This window comes from Erpetoichthys calabaricus, chromosome 14 (assembly GCF_900747795.2).
Source record: "Erpetoichthys calabaricus chromosome 14, fErpCal1.3, whole genome shotgun sequence".
Taxonomy (NCBI): Eukaryota; Metazoa; Chordata; class Cladistia; order Polypteriformes; family Polypteridae; genus Erpetoichthys; species Erpetoichthys calabaricus.
Genome location: NC_041407.2, coordinates 35,243,566 through 35,261,321, shown reverse-complemented (window position 1 = coordinate 35,261,321; position 17,756 = coordinate 35,243,566). Strand labels below are relative to the sequence as shown.

At 38.2% G+C, this 17,756-nt stretch overlaps 1 protein-coding gene across 1 annotated transcript in view; it reads right to left on the bottom strand.

The window, feature by feature from the left end:
- LOC114643479 (E3 ubiquitin-protein ligase rnf213-alpha-like) overlaps positions 1-17,756 on the bottom strand; it is a 367,913-nt gene that overhangs the window by 282,844 nt on the left and 67,313 nt on the right. Inside the window, 2 exon segments of the mRNA XM_051918940.1 lie at positions 848-1,054; positions 1,410-1,666. Coding sequence (XP_051774900.1) covers positions 848-1,054; positions 1,410-1,666 — 464 coding nt within the window.

Here is a 17,756-nt window from a genome sequence, read left to right as displayed (position 1 = left end):
AAGGCTTGACAGTCAGTCAGAAAAATAAAGCTGGAAAAACAACAAGTCAACAATCAAAAAACACACTTCAAAATGTAGCATCTCAAATCACACAAGGTGTTGGATTTGGAATGACCCCTGAAGTTCACAGACTTGAACATTATTGAAAATCAGTGGCTTGATCTTAAACGGGCTTTGCACACAAGATTGCCCAAAATTTTCTCACAGCCAAAAGCAATCTGCACGGAGATTGGAGCAAAAATTTCCAAAAAACAAACAAACTGAAAAGCTATGACTTTTGTTCAATGGGATGTTGCGAAGTACTAACTTTGTTGGGTGCCCGAACTTTTGCTAATGCCACATTTATTTTTCTGCCCTTTTTTGGTTCATCAAATAAACCATAAAATGTACATTAACATTTTCATAAAAATAACATTGTTTTACTTTGTTTTCTGTTGAGTTGTTTTTAACATTTTTTATCTCAAATGTCAACAAAATATGTAATTTGGCCAGAGGTGTCCAGATTTTCACCTCTCTAGATATACAGAGGAAGGAAGTATCTAATCTAATTTGAATATGATGCAGTACCATATGCCTAACTGATCTATAATATATCAACTATAATGAAATCCTTAAAAAATGTTTTAAAAAAAGTAAAACATACATTAATACATGGAGCAAGCTTTTATAGTCTGTAGAATTCAACAAAAACATCATGATTAAGGTTTAATAATTTTCCATAAACAAAATAAATGCCTCAAACACATACAAGTGCTTTAACATTTAATATTCTAACTAGATCCATTTGAATAGTAAAAACACAGCATGCCCAATAAAAAAAAATGCTAAGAATAAAAAAAGAAAATACCTTGCATCAGCGAATCTTATGTCAGTGCCTTCACTAAACATCTGTAGTCCAGCCCAAGCACGAATGGTCATGTGTGGGACAGCCGGAACATATTCAAATGGTTTACATGCTCCATTTACAAAGTGTAGCAATGGGATCACCTTAATCCAGTGTGGATTTCTAAACATTATAGCTGTTTTGCAAAAGCCAGTGATTGCTTCCTCAAGACTGAAACAGACAGAATAGTTTAAAAGGGTGTTTCTGTGCTAAAACTACAAATTTAACAAAGCTGAGAATAACTATTTATTAAAGCAATAACAAAAATGAGAAGAACCTATCCATGATTGAAATAAAATGGCACTTAAAATTTCAAATAAATTGCTGATTAACATCTGATTTTTCTAGTATTCCTAAAGATGACAAAATAGTTTTCTAAAGACAATATGAGTTCATGAACAAACAAAAAATATGTTCAAATGTATTTTTTTTCTAATACAGAAAAGTAATTCTAGCCAAGGTTGCATTGGCCCCAGTCTATACTGTAATTCAAAAGTTGTCAGAATATCAAAAACATTAAACTTACTTTTTTAGTTCACTTGCAAAACAGTTTGAAAGTTCTCTGTAATAGTTGAGAGACTTGTCCTTCGGCATTTGTGATACACACAAAATGCCACATATCTGTGAAATTTCTTCTGATGATAAATAAATATGAAATCTTCTGCTAATAATCACTATAACCATTGCAGATTTTAGGCTGTCAGTAATGAAAATCCCTTTTTCCAAGTCCATTGGTGCATTAAGAATCCTTTCGATCATAAACTTCTTCAGTAATCTTTTAACCTGTAAGAAACAGACATTAACTTACTTTGTTTCAACAGACAGAAATATTGATCACCTCTTGTGAAGTCTTTTTCTCCTTAATCAAACTCAGTTGTTTATATTTCAAGGTCCTCTTGTGAAGTCTTTTTCTCCTTAATCAAACTCAGTTGTTTATATTTCAAGGTTAGGCAACTCAGTCAGGAGAACAAAGAATACAGCTGAAGAACTATAACACATGGAGGAGTGGTTACTGTTTAATAATGATGTAAAATCAGACATGTTCAAATTCAAAAAAGACACTTCAAATCATGTCACTTGCACCTCTAACAAAACCATTGAAGTTTTATGGCTGGTGGGATGAATATAGCCTTCTGTGTTTTAGGCAATGTTTCTTCAAGAACTGTTTTAACATCTGTTGATTAGAAACATTTTAAAAGGTTATAGGAGACTCATTCTACAGTTCCAACAAGAACAAAGAATGATCTTGCATTTGCAGCTTTTAGGACAAGAGTAAAGATGACTTTTTGGAAGGACCTACTAAGAATTCAAAGACTGAAGGCAGTGAGGGACAGAGCCTTTAAGGGATTTGTTGGTCAAGAAATTGGATACTAGTGGCAGCTTGAAGCACGTTTCAGAGACAGAGAGTGTTAAGCGCACACATATAACATGTGTGAAGCAAGAAACAGAAAATATTAGCCAAGGAGGTACATTCCGGAGTAAACTGAGAGGACTAGAAATGTCTGCCATTTCACCCCATTCCATCCTGTTTGCCACTGCAGGGAGATTTACTCAATCTGCCAAAGCACTACTTTGTTTTCCTTCCAAAATGATCAGTTAATAAAATGCCATGTAAGCTCCAAAAATACTAAGTTATTATATATTTTAAAAGGTGTTAACCTGGTTAAAATCCCACAAACTGTAATGATGTAACAACATGTTAACAGTTTATTTAAACAAAAACCACTCCAATAACGATGGCAGGATTAAAGCCATTACAACAGCAGCATGAAAGAATTCATGGCTATGGCGACAGAGAAATACAGCCCTACCCCAGGGCTCTCACATGCTTCAGCTCACCCTATGGCTGCAGGGGTTGGAGCAGGTGATGACACAAGGGAAGGAGCAAAAAAAAGTTTTTAGGCAGCTATTTCAAAAAACACAGAAATTCAGAGAAGGCAAATCTCTGCACACTGCCACTGAAAAAGAGATCAAGAGTTACCTGATGATACCTGAGGTGGACAGTGATGTAAATCCACTTGAGTGGCAGAAAACAGAAAAGGTAAATTTCCCCAAATTGGAGAAACTTGCGAAAAAATAAAAAGTGTCTGTGCATCCCTGCCTCAAGCAGCCCTTCTGAGAGGGCTTTCAGCACCAGAGAAAATGATGTAGCATGTAACTGTGCTACTCTGAACCCAGATTCAAGTTTCCTCAGTAGAATTTTACAATTGTTTTTATTTCTTTGTGCAACATTGGCCAGAACTTGAAGTTAGTAATTTGTTTAAAAATGTTATAGGTTTGGGCTTCTTTGTATATTTTGTGCAAGATATGTCAGAACTTGTTTACAAAGTTTTTATCCTGTGCAGTATTTGACAGAACTTTGGATTTTTTCACTATATTACAGCATGGTAGATTTTTGTTCTTGCTTGTATACTGCACAAAACACCTTACAGCAGAGCAGTTTACATTTATCCAGACTGTAACATTCATGCCACATAGTTCAATTATGATTAGGATTTCATTCCTTTTGGATTCACATCTTGTTTACATTAGGGGGGTCTGTTTAAAATGCTTTCATTGGAAGAGTTTTGCTGGTCTCAGTGCAATTTTTTTGTGTAAATCCTATAGGCCACTTTGAAATGTTTATTCATACTTGCGCTGTTTGATTTCAATAATACACTGGTGATTAATGCTTTTGTGTTGTTATTTTTAAGTAAATAAGACCTGTTTTCCTTAACTGTTGTTTCCATTAATCTCATCAGTAAGCTACAATTAATATCCTACTAGCTGTACAGTAATCCCTCGCTATATCGCGCTTCGACTTTCGCGGCTTCACTCTATCGCGGATTTTATATGTAAGCATATCTAAATATATAACGCGGATTTTTCGCTGCTTCGCGGGTTTCTGCGGACAATGGGTCTTTTTACTTCTGGTACATGCTTCCTCAGTTGGTTTGTCCAGTTGATTTCATACAAGGGACGCTATTGGCGGATGACTGAGAAGCTACATAATCAGAGCACACAGTTAAGTTCCTGTGTGCTGCTGATTGGCTCAGCGACGGAGTGCTGCATAAACCAGGAAGTCTCATCTCACTCATTCAGCATTAACATGCTCCTGCTACTGCTTCAGGGGCCATGTCCAAGCGCCAATAGAAGATTCAAATGATTGCAGAAAAGGTAAAAGTTTTGGATATGTTGAAGAAAGGGAACAGCTACACCGCTGCAGGACACCATTACGGCATCAATGAGTCGACGATTCTTTTTATTTAAAAAGGAGGAAAAGCATATAAGATCTACGGCCGCAGTGTCCTTTAACCAGGGCACAAAACGAGTTGCAAGTGGATGTGATAAGGCAGTAGTCTGGATGGAATCTGCTTTAGGGATTTGGATTGAAGAGTGCTGGAAGAAGAACAACGGCGGTGCTACATAGTCGCCTGAAGAGGCTCCTTTAGAAGAGCTGTAACGCTATCCTTTGTTGTACAGTAAAATTAAACTCATCATTATCAGACAAGTCGTCGTGTCATTGTTGGTGAGTAACCATAATTAATTATCTACGTACAGTACTTATTACATGTACATAGTTTAGTGTCACTGTACACACATTTTACTGTATACAATTTTTCTTGCATTGTACGTATTTATTGCTGGTGGCCTGTCTGTTGTAATGGCTGTAACATATGTGATATCGGAGACGCTCGATATCTTTAAAATAATATTTAGGTTTTACTGTATATAAACTGTGTTAACATACATAATTTCAACGAATCTTACCTAATATCTAAGAGAATACAAAGGGTTTATGCTGTATAAGTGCGGGAAATGTTTATAATAGTGTGGGAGAGTTTATAAGGGCTTAAAATATATAAAAAGAACCATATGAACATATGGTTTCTACTTCGCGGATTTTCACCTTTCGCGGGGGGTCCTGGAACGCAACCCCCGCGATGGAGCAGGGATTACTGTACCCCGTGGCTGTGACCACATAGTAATGAAAGAGGACAAACTTTAAAAATCATTAGCCGCTGGCACTATATCTGATAGTGGTCATGTTATATATAGCTACCCTCTAAAACACATGGAGCTCTGATCTCTCTCTCATAAATGTCAAAAGTTACTCCTTAATAATCTGTAGATGATAATGTCTGTTGAACAAATAGGTATTGCTAGCTAAGCGGAGGCAAGATGCACTGCAACACGTGGCGAAACATAGACCAACTCAAACAGAGACTGGCAAGAGACTGAAGAAAGGCTCAAACCCCCCCCCAACCCACTCTCTTGGATTTGCATAAATACATCAGTACCGCAAGCTAACTATGGTACTTAGCGTGATGAGAGAAGATGCAAAATCAACAGGAAAGTTCAAGAAAATTATAGAAAACAACCAGATCTAAATCCTTAAAGTAATTCTGTTGTGACAAGCGGACAGACATACAGACAGAACGTGCTTGGACATGAAATTTTTAAAACTATTTCTCAGCGAGCACCTATGGGCTAAGAGTAACCTACATTCCAAGTCCCAAGTCCTCACGGTTCAGGAGATTTCATGATGAGTGAGTCAGTGGTATTTGGCTTTTTTATATATTATATACACAGTTAGGTCCATAAATATTAGGGCAGAGACTTTTTTTTCTAATTTTGGTTCTGTACATTACCACAATGAATTTTAAATGAAACAACTCAGATGCAGTTGAAGTGCAGACTTTCAGCTTTAATTCAGTGGGGTGAACAAAACGATTGCATAAAAATGTGAGGCAACTAAAGCATTTTTTTTAACACAATCCCTTCATTTCAGGGCCTCAAAAGTAATTGGACAAATTAAATAACTGGAAATAAAATGTTCATTTCTAATACTTGGTTGAAAACCGTTTGCTGGCAATGACAGCCTGAAGTCTTGAGCTCATGAACATCACCAGATGTTGGGTTTCCTCCTTTTTAATGCTCTGCCAGGCCTTTACTGCAGCGGCTTTCAGTTGCTGTTTGTTTATGGGCCTTTCTGTCAGAAGTTTAGTCTTCAACAAGTGAAATGCATGCTCAATTGGGTTAAGATCAGGTGACTGACTTGGCCATTCAAGAATTTTCCACTTCTTTGCTTTAATAAACTCCTGGGTTGCTTTGGCTGTATGTTTTGGGTCATTGTCCATCTGTATCATGAAACACTGCCCAATCAATTTCACTGCATTTAGCTGGATTTGAGCAGACAGTATGTCTCTGAACACCTCAGAATTCATTCGGCTGCTTCTGTCCTATGTCACATCATCAATGAACACTAGTGTCCCAGTGCCACTGGCAGCCATGCACGCCCAAGCCATCACACTGCCTCCACCGTGTTTTACAGATGATGTGAATAATGTGGATAATGAGCTGTTCCACGCCTTTTCCATACTTTTTTCTTGCCATCATTCTGGTAGAGGTTGATCTTGGTTTCATCTGTCCAAAGAATGTTTTTCCAGAACTGTGCTGGCTTTTTAGATGTTCTTTAGCAAAGTCCAATCTAGCCTTTCTATTCTTGAGGCTTATGAGTGGCTTGCACCTTGCAGTGCACCCTCTGTATTTACTTTCATACAGTCTTCTCTTTATGGTAGACTTGGATATCGATACGCCTACCCCCTGGAGAGTGTTGTTCACTTGGTTGGCTGTTGTGAAGGGGTTTCTCTTCACCATGGAAATGATTCTGCGATCATCCCCCACTGCTGTCTTCCGTGGACTTCCAGGTCTTCTTGCGTTGCTGAGTTCACCAGTGCTTGCTTTCTTTCTCAGGATGTACCAAACTGTAGATTTTGCCACTCGTAATATTGTAGCAATTTCTCAAATGGGTTTTTTCTGTTTTCACAGCTTAAGGATGGCTTCTTTCACCTGCATGGAGAGCTCCTTTGACCGCATGTTGTCTGTTCACAGCAAAATCTTCCACATGCAAGCACCATACCTCAAATTAACTCCAGGCCTTTTATCTGCTTAATTGATAATGACATAACGACGGACTTGCCCACACCTGCCTATGAAACAGCCTTTGATTCAATTGTTCAATTACTTTTGAGCCCCTGAAATGAAGGGATTGTGTTAAAAAAAAATGCTTTAGTTGCCTTACATTTTTATGCAATCGTTTTGTTCACCTCACTGAATTAAAGCTGAAAGTCTGCACTTCAACTGCATCTGAGTTGTTTCATTTAAAATTCATTGTGGTAATGTACAGAACCAAAATTAGAAAAAAAGTTCTCTCTGTCCAAATATTTATGGACCTAATTTTATCTGATATTATATATATATATAGATTATATATATATATATATACATACACACACACACACACAAACACACTCATAGATAGATAGATAAACAAGACCAAGCTAGATCAATAGACTTTTACAAACAAGTTTTTAAAGGATGTAAAATATTGTCGTCTGAGGAAATATCAAGATATAATTTTCTGCCAATACCACATACCACATAGTTCTAGTAGTACCAATAACAGTGATATTTTATGATACTCAAGACCTATTCAATATCATGGCAAAAAGCAAACTGCTTTTTATTGGAAGTATCTGATAATTCAAGTGAGTAACATTGTGCCTTTTCCTGTAATAGAATAAAAAATATATAACTACTAATACTAACAGCAGATTTAAAATAGTGGCATATCGATATAGTAGTTACTCAACCATAATTTAAACTCGTATTGGCATTCATAAATATCAAAATACCAAGCAAAATGTGTGATGGACACTGCAACTGAAAAATACTGCCTAAAATCAACACTAAAGATAAAAATGCAAATATTATTACATCTGAACTATTGAATTCCAATATATTTCAGAATACTTTTATTTCAAAAATGTCTTTAAAAACATGTTATTACAAAAACGCTTTTAAAATCTACTTTGTCAGAGAACTACTCGATAAGGTTTATAACTTTTACTATTACAAAATTTATATTTGCATCCTTAGCTGGTGAAGAAAAACTAACTAAAGGGTAGGATGGGATAAATGTATTCAATTTTTGAATGTCACAAATCTGTCCTTTTGTTTTATTTAAGGCCTCCTGCATAATATCAAATTTGCCAGTTTTACAATATTCCACTGTTTTAGAACTCCAGTAAAAACACCCTTTGTTGTGCTGTTTTTAAAGCATTCTAATTAAATGATCAGACTTTGTTATTGCTTACCCTTTGAGCTAATCCAGTATCAGAATATTACCTGGATGGACATTATCTGCAGTGTAACTTTTAGACACTAGTAATTTAATTTAACAACAGGCAAGTGTGTGTGTGTAACCTGTTTCAATGTTAATAATATTTAGGGGTCTTGAATTATTTTACATACCTGCATATGCCTAATACTGTCAGCACAGTCGAGTCTAGGATTACAGATGTCCAATGTACAGTGAATGTAATCGTGGTAAACTTCAGATGGAGGAACAATAAATATATGTGTTGAATTAAAATGTACTGTACACCTATGACTCAAGGTGTGCCAAAGAATTATAGCACATTCTAGTAAAATTCAGTCTACTGTATTAAGTAGAGATGCACAGTATATCAGGAACTGTATTGTTATCGGCCGATGTTCATTAAAAATGACGACATCAAAATCGGGCAGATGCTTACATTTTAACCAATACAGCCGACCGATATAATTTGGGCTTGTCAACACTGTCAGTTCACTAAATAATTATTGTTCGGTGAAGCAGACATTAAGCTGCAGAAAAACAATGCATGTAAGCACAGTCCCTTGTGCTCACAAAAAAAAAAAAAAAAAATACAGGGTTTCCTAGTTTTGCTGACAGGAGCAATCATGTGGTCAAGTTTTTCTGTAACAAAGGAAGACAAAAGAGTTGCTACCTGCTCTTTCTGCAAAAATGAGATAAGCAGAGGAGGCTGCAGAATTAAATCTTTCAATACCACAAATTTAATTACACATCTGAAGAACCACCATAACGAATTAAACACAGAATTTCTACCAGCTAATGCTACCAAAACGAAAGTTAAATCAGACGCTACCGGGCTCACTAGCAGTAGCCTCATACAGCAAACCCTTGAAAACGTAAAGACGTTTCCTCAAGACAGCACCAGAGCTAAAGACATAACTACTAAAATAATGGAAATGATCGCACTCGATGACCAACATTTTTCCCTAGCTGAGGACGAGGGATTTTTTCGGCTACTACATCATTTAGAACCTCAATACATTCTTCCAAGCCGGCGATGCTTTGCAGATGTCTCACTGCCTGAATTATATGATTTGATTGCTACACATATCCACAAGCTGTTAAGAAACAATGTCACCAGCATAATAATGATTTATATGGCTCTCATCCTTCAACTTTCATTGCACAAGCTTTCAATTCCATGTTAACGAAGTGGAACATTTCAAAAAGTAATGTGCACATTTTGTTTTGCAACAACAATCGCAATATGGCAAAAGCTATGGAAGAAAGTGGCATTAAAAAGTTTAAGCTGCATGGCTCACACTTTGCAGCTTGTATAAATGAAGGCTTACTGAGCCAGAGAAGCAACTGTTTTGCCATTGGGATGCGATTAGTTACTCATTTTAAGCACTTGCAGCTCACTATTTTGTGTCTGAGAGAAATACAAACAGACTTTGGTATCCCCAACAAGAATGCTTCAGCAGGACATGCCAACTCGTCGAAACAGCACTTATTATATGCTGGTTGATGGGAGCACACTCTTGCTACATGTAGTGCTGAATATGAGCTTCCTGCCTCTCTCACAGTGCATCAGTGGGGACTTGTGGAAAATGTGATTACTCTACTCGAACCATTTAAGCAACTTACTAAAGACATAAGCACGCATTCATCTACAATTACGGACGTGATCCCGTCTGTTGAAGCGCTTAAAAGTCTGCTTCGCAAGTGTGGCAAGACAGATTCCAGAGTTCAGACAGTGAAAATCATACTTTTGGAGGCTGTCACATAACGCTTCAGTGATGCATTCTCTGAACCACTATCCTATCTATCTACTGTACTTGATCCACGGTACAAAGATCGATTCTGTGACCAAGATACCAAAAAACAAGCACAAAAAGCACTTGACAAATAACTGGTCGAGATGTCAGCTGGTGAAGGAGATGCAGAGAGCATTTTTAACCATAATCATACTAACTGGGAAGACTAGACATCCTGAATTAATAATAATAAAAATTAAAAAAAACTTTTTTACGAACTTAATTTAAAAAAGAAAAAAAGAAAAAAGCCATAAACTGCAGCTTCCTAATATCCAATCAGTATCATTGTGAATTTGCCGAAAACTCACAGTTAGCATGGCGGCTTGCTGGGACCATGTATAACTTAAGAGTGTGCGGCAAACTGCTTCTCAAACATTAGCCGAGAAGAAAAAGAACATGTTAATGGCATCACCTCACCTTTTTCGTTAGGTTTTTACAATTTATGTTTGCCAGATTACCTACAAAACTGTTACTGCAGCGGCACAGTTTGTGGGTTTTTCCATTTTAGAGAGTCGAGCCGTTTGAAAAAATATTGGAGGAATTTAATTTAGTGGGCACTTAACAAAAAGCAGGGACAGGTTTGCCTGCATTGTAGAATGCAGCTTCAAGTTCTGTACCTTGTGAAAGATGTGTCTCCTGTGTGTAAACTCATCTACTCCAGTTTTAATGTAAGCATTACTTTAAAACAAAATCACCCTAAAATATACAGCAGTCTCTCAATATTTCAAGGCACACCTGCATTGTGGAACAGCTTGTGCTGCATCTCGTAAAAGTCCATCTGCATCACACTTTACAGAATGCCCTTTATATGACCCAAATCATTATATGTCAAGCTTTCAACATAAGTTTTTATTAATGGCGGTGGTTGCTACTGGCGGTTGTCTTGTTTTTCTTTACCACATATCTAGTCAAAATATTAATAATCTTCTTCTATAATACGCTACCGTGGCTGTTCGTTTGTCTGTCCAGGATTTTAAATCACCTGTAGCTCGCAAACCGTTTCACCTATTGACTTGAAATTTGGTACACATATACTACGTGACATCTACTATCCGCTTTCGGTGTGATGATTTTATTACTTTTTATTTTTACTTTATTGTAGAATCAATTCTCTGCAGTGTGCAGCAGGGCGGCCGTGTGGCGCATGCGTACGGGGGCCGTTCTCATTCCCTACCACCTTCGCTAATCATTCTTGAGGCAGATTGAAGATTTAAGTGCCAGATTAAATGAAAAATTAAAGAAAACGTACTAAGTAATTGCAACACAAAAACTAACTTAATCAGTTTTAATGCGAAAAGATGCTGACGAAAGAGAAGCAGCGGGCCGCTAGGGTGGAGAAAAGAAGTGCTGCTCAGGAAGCAGCAAGCACATCAACCACTGAGCAAACTAATGCTAACCATACAGAGAAAGAGGATGAATATTATGAATGCTCAAGTCAAGTGTATTCACTGCACATTATCGTGCAGTGCGCCATTACTGGTTTATTATAATATAGGTAAACGTTTGTAAATTTGTTTTTTTATTTTTTTCAGCTGAATAAATATCTAAGCAAGCCCTCTATCTCCAGAAATAACTGGACCCTCCAGTATTGGAAAAGCAATGCAGCCTGTTTCCCAACCTTGGCCAAGGCAACACTCAAGTACCTATTGGCACCTTGTACCAGTGTAGACATTGAACGCCTTTTTTTCAGCTTTCTGAAATATAGTAAACTAGCCAACCCGCGGCGTAACATATGCCGCATAATTATGTATTGATGGGTGAACACTTGCTGAACGACACAGTTGTCCAAATGGGGTGGGTTTGTGGATACCACTGTGAGTGAATGAAAAGATGGAACTCTGGAGAGAGCAACATACAATTGTCCGTGACTGAAAGCGGGAACATCTGTGACGATGGAGGCTACGCTGGTGAAAGTTACTTTGTCGGTAGGGATAAGTTTCAGCAGTTGTTCATTAAGGTGTAGCGAGTCTTCGTTGTTGATGCTTAATATAGCTTGCGTACTGAGTTGTTCTGGAGTTACAGTTGAGAAACACTTTTTTAATGTATTTTAAGCACAGGGAAAAAAATTAACATGTGAAACATCCGTAATGTAATAAGCCACCAAGCAAAGTAACATTGCAACAATGCACGCTATGATCCGATCGCTGTAAACAGAAGTGAAAACAAAAATCGAGGCCAGTGCATTATTTAACTGCCTTGTAGCGCAATGGTAGTGCTGCTGTTTTGCAGTAAGGAGAGTGTGGAAGATTTTGGGTTCGCTTCCCGGTTTCTCCGTGTGTGGATAGCGGTTTGAATACTGAAAACACCGCTATATCAATGTAATGAAGTATTATTATTCTTATGTGTCCAGCGCTCTGTCTCGCGCACGCCTGTATGCGTGCGTGTGTGTGTGTGTGTGTGTGTGTGTGTGTGTCGCTCGCTGCACATGTTCCTGCAGGCATACCAGTAAGTGAATGAAAAGATGGAACTCTGGAGAGAGCAACATACAACTGTCTGTGACTGAAAACTGGTTTTGACAGATGCATTCACATCTTTTTGAAAGTTTGGCCCTGTGCCTTATAAATTGTCATCGCAAAGGCAAATCTAACAGGAAATTGTCTTCGTGTTAAAGTAAAAGGGAAATTATCTGCGACAAACAGTTTTACTCGCTGCATATCAACCCGTGGCGTAGTATACGCCGCATAATCACGCCGCTTTTTTAATGTTTTTTAAGCAGAGGGAAGCTCTCTCTGTCTCAGCAGCAGCCGCCCCAGACCCCACCCCCCCCACCCACTCTCTCTCTCTCAGCAGCACGGGAGCCCCCTCCCCCTCTGTCTCTCAGAAGCAGGCGAGCCCTCTCTGTCTCTCTAACATTGCAGTAGTTGTATAAACACTTTTTTTTTAAATGAGTTTTAAGCACAGGAGGGAAAAAGGAACCTTTGAACAAATCCGAACTTTATTTAAAATCCAACCAAGATAGTAACATTGCAGGAGTTCACCATTTTTAATCAGGCAACTGACAGTAGTGGAGTCAGGCACAGAGAAGGTCAGCTGCTGAGAAAGCGTCTCGACTGTTGTAGGGCCTACATCGGTGAAGCAGGTGAGACGCTAATGAAAAAGAGGCACAGGGCTTATTGGTTTTTAAAGACTGCTTCCTTCATTGTGTTGTAACCTCAGTTTTAAAGGATTGCGCTGCTCTCTGTAGCGCTGCCTGTGTGCGCCTCTGTCTCTCTCTGGCGCTGCCTCGTGGCTCTGAGGTGCATATGGATCGCAGCAGGGAGGAACTCGACTAACGTGGTGATTGGTGAGTTTTTGCGTCCGTGTTGGTGGTCGTGGCTGTAGCCAACTCATGGCGTATCTTACGCCACATAATTATGTATTGATGGGTGAACACTTTCTGAACGACAGAGTTGTCCAAACAGAAGTGAAAGTAAAATGGAGCGTGGTGCGTTCTTTAACTGCATTCTCTGTCTTGTAGCGCAGTGGTAGTGTTGCTGCTTTACAGTAAGGAGACTGTGGAAGATTTTGGGTTAGTTTGGGCTGCATTTGCAGTGTTACCGCCTGTGCATATTAAATCTTGAAATCCTTCGAGTAACAAATTAACTAACTAACACCAACCCACACACACACAGCTTGTGTGAAAAAATGCGCCTGTACTTTCATCATTTTGTTGCAGCCTATCAAAGACTTGCTGCCCCCAACTCAACGTGGCTCAGAGGTCCATGTGTAGCATACAACAGATGAACATAAATGACGCCGTTTTCTCCGAGGCATCGCGTCCCAGTTAGTGGGCGTAGCTCTGCGAGTTGTCATCGTATCCAATGGTCATAGAGTTGGTGGGCGTGGCTCCTTCCTACTTGTCGGCGGCTTAGTGAATCCACACCCCTTCCTGCGTGCTTTCATGGGTGTCTTCCCCTTCTGGCGTCGACTTTGTGAATTATATATATATAGATAAAAAGAGAAGCTGTCTTGCTGGTGAAAAGACAGAAAGGCTTCTTTTTGTTAAGAAAAACTACGATTTGTGCTTTTAATGAAGCCAACCTAAGACCAGGGTTATTGGCCTCATTGTACCTTTAATTTTAGTTTTACTTAAAGTAATATACTGTATGTCTGATTATTGCACAAAGAATATACATTCATTTTTTTTATTAATATACCCAATGCCATGTGCTGTAATGACATGGTGTATTGATATGCTCAAGTTATCCAGAATGTGTACATTAAGCAGATTTTTGTACATGACCTGGAGTATTTTATCTATAGAGACGGGCCATATCTTGCTCTTTTTCCCCTCACAAAAAGTACTGGCTGCTTACATTTAAAGTAAATAAGAGCATAAAAGTCAGCAAGTTAATAAAAAAAAAGTTCATCTCTGTTTCACATGCTACTGTTGTTTCTTTGATAATGCAGAATACATTTTTCTCATAACTAAACCATTCAAACTTGAAGTAAATAAAAAAATAAATATCGGCCATCGGTATTGGCAAAGATGGACAAAAACATATTGGTTATCGGTATCCCCCAGAATTTCCATATCGTTGCATCACTAGTATTAAGGATTCTCATGGGTGTTGTTAATTCTTCAGCACTAAGGATGTCATCGGAACCTTTATTTAGGTACCAATTCGGTAACAGTACCAGCTTTTTTACAGTATCAGTGGCACTGAGAAAGTCGGTACTACACTAACGCATTACTGAAAGTAGAAAAATCACTCTGGAAGGCACAATAATACATGAATGGCTCACAATGTTGATGCTATACCGTATAAATGTATGTCGAAAACAGCAAATGTCATGTCCGAAAGCACTTCTTGTATTCACGCAAGAAAATTTCAGTGAATGAGTATGGTGTTGAACAGTACTATAATTTTGACTTCAGTATCGGTACCACTTTTTGGATCAAAGTACTGTTACAGAAAATGTATTAAGGCAAACTTGCATGGAACCTGTTGCGCTACATAAATGCACACCTCCCTACTTTGCTACAAGCTACTATTTCCATTTGAATTCTTCAGTGCGTTGAAAATTGCTGTATCCTATAGAATCTACGGTATGACAATGAGAAGAAGATGGAGGGTATGGTGGTTTGTCTCCTGCCTGGACTAAAGCACATCAAAGGGGAGGAGGTGGTTTGGGGGTGTTGTACAAGACTACCACATTTTCATTTAAAAAAGAAGTTTTCAAATAAAAACGATCTGTTGATCACTTCAAATCAAAGTCTTCACATTAAATTTCAAAATGATCCCTGTCCATACTAAAACACATATGACATAGACCTTCACCTACACTGGACATGTGCGTGTATCAGTGCCAAACTCTATAAAGGGACTGAAAAATTCATGACCAATTCAGAGCCACGTGAAAATCAGATTCCCATGTGTTTTATAGACTTTCAAAACTATCAGCACATACAGGATTCTGATAGCACGTTTACCGCATAGAAAAAGAAAGAAATTCTTTCAGTAACTGCAACAAATTGCCCCCATGTCACGTCAATGCACTCATTACAACTGAATTAAACAGTCTTCAGAACTGTCAGTGGTCATCTTGTCATTAAATGATAACACTGAAAATAATAAAGCGACATCAAAAAAAAAATAGTACTTAGCTGTATATTTATTCATGAGAGAACTGATTATAAGCAATACACAGCAATTGGGGCATCTCTTGTACAAATCGTTTGTAAAAGAAGTATACACAAATAAAACAAATGCGTGTATATGTGCATCTATATCCTCGCCTGACTGCATTGTGCTTTTGTGTCTCACTCTATCCTGTAATATGGTTAGCTCAGCTGCATTCTACACCTGTCCACTTCGTTAAGCACCTTGTTATTAATTTTGCTGCTCAATGCGCACCTCCTAAACTGAGCATATTAACTTTAAGTAATAAACATTGATTTGAGTCAACCAGGTTAACTACAATCTGATTTCATGGGGCTCTGAATTTTTCACTACAATGGTAACGCTAAGGGATTTATTGCAAAATTGTAGCAAATGGTATATAATTTGCCATCTATCCATGTATACACCATTCAAACTTTTCAAAATGCAATTTAGATGCAAACACGTGAACAGCCCAAGAAGCACCATGGAAAGAAACTCTTCTGTGGCCACTATGTTGGAAAAATGTTTAATTCCTTTGTCAATCTAGTGCCACAGTCTCCTTACCTCACAGTCTATTCTTTCAGTTCCTCCTTTCTACCCCTTTCTTATACATGTCTTTTCTATCAGTCATCCCAGACTGAATGTTTAATGTGTTATAAGATGGGAGCTGAGGAATACTTACTGTATTTTTATGCCACAGAAATCAAAGTTCTCCATAACAATTTTGTTTTAAATACTGCTCCAATAACAAGAATGATAAATAGTGGCAAACATATCACTCAGCACAGAATGCACACTTGAATGAACTTTTGTAATTTTACTACTGTGGCAACCCATCACAAACACTTGTGTCCCTTACTTTAAGGCATACTGCTCTAGTGCATTAAAAGGGATGGGGAAGAGTTTGTCCCCAGGGAAGTGTACAGCACATCAGAGAACAAAAGAACAAAGAACTGTGCACAATGTCTTTCAAAAGACATTGTCTCCGGTTTACTTCCATTACTGAAATTTCCGAAATGCTGGTTATTTTAAGCAGTATTTATTTTTGATTACTAAACAGAAACAAATGTAGCACCTTGCAAGATAAATAAGGTCGTCTATGATGATCATATTACTATACTAGAATCTGGCCCCATTTGTTGTTACATTGAGGTGAAACTTCCTGCCATCACAAATTAACTTCTAAGGGCCGGCTTATATTTCATGCTCAGAACGCTTACGCACATGCATCATGATTGACACACGTTCCCAGCGTTCTTCTGACACATCCTCTGAGCACGTCATCAGAAATTAATGTGATGAATGCACATGTTGCAGTACCATCAAAAATATGGGTAGCATGTGTGTTCAAGTTCTGGTACATGATGTCAGCATCGTTCTTTACTATCAACATGTAATGGCAGACCTGCAGCTCCAACAGGATCTGCGTGCTTCAATGTTTGATGAAAGGTTCAATACTGTTAACCAAATCAAACTTAAATGCAGACATGCAAATGTCTTTATGGTGCTTTTCTTCACCTATTTCTCGCACAGGCAATACAAGAGTCGCACATGCCCCATCGTAATGACGCGATACATTTAAAGGTCTCACATAGCATCTTCTGTGTTGCTGCTAGAATCCTGACCAGGAAAAGAAAATCCGAGCACATCTCTCCAGTTTTGATGTCACTACACTGGTTACCTGTGTCATTCAGGATTGACTTTAAAATTCTGCTTATGGTTTATAAAGCCTTAAATAATCTCGCCCCATCTTATATATCGGAATGTCTGACACCTTATATTCCAAATCGCAACCTCAGATCCTCAACTGAGTGTCTCCTTAGAATTCCAAGAGCAAAACTTAAAAGAAGTGGTGAGGCGGCCTTCTGCTGTTATGTACCTAAAATCTGGAATAGCCTGCCAGTAGGAATTCGCCAGGCTAATACAGTGGAGCACTTAAAAAACTACTGAAAACACATTATTTTAACATGGCCTTCTCATAACTTCACTGTAATTTAAATCCTGATACTCTGTATATCCAATTCATTATAATAACGATTCATGGTGGCTCTAATATCTGTACTAACCCCTACTCTCTCTTCTGTTTCCTTTTCCGGTGTCCTTTTGGTGGTGGCGCAATGGATGGATTAACACTAGAATTACCAGAGCCTACGAAAAAACCCGCAAATCCGTCCCACCTTAAATCGCGTCTTAAAGCCGTTTGCACATCTCCGCCAGAGTCTTTTGTCATCTAAATGTGCTGATAAACAAAAGCTTCTAGCAGCCAGCTATTCCATCCCCCCACCGACTTAGCATGAACTCCTAGCTCATGCCTTGCCTTGATTTGATTATTTGGGATTGAAGTGGAGTTT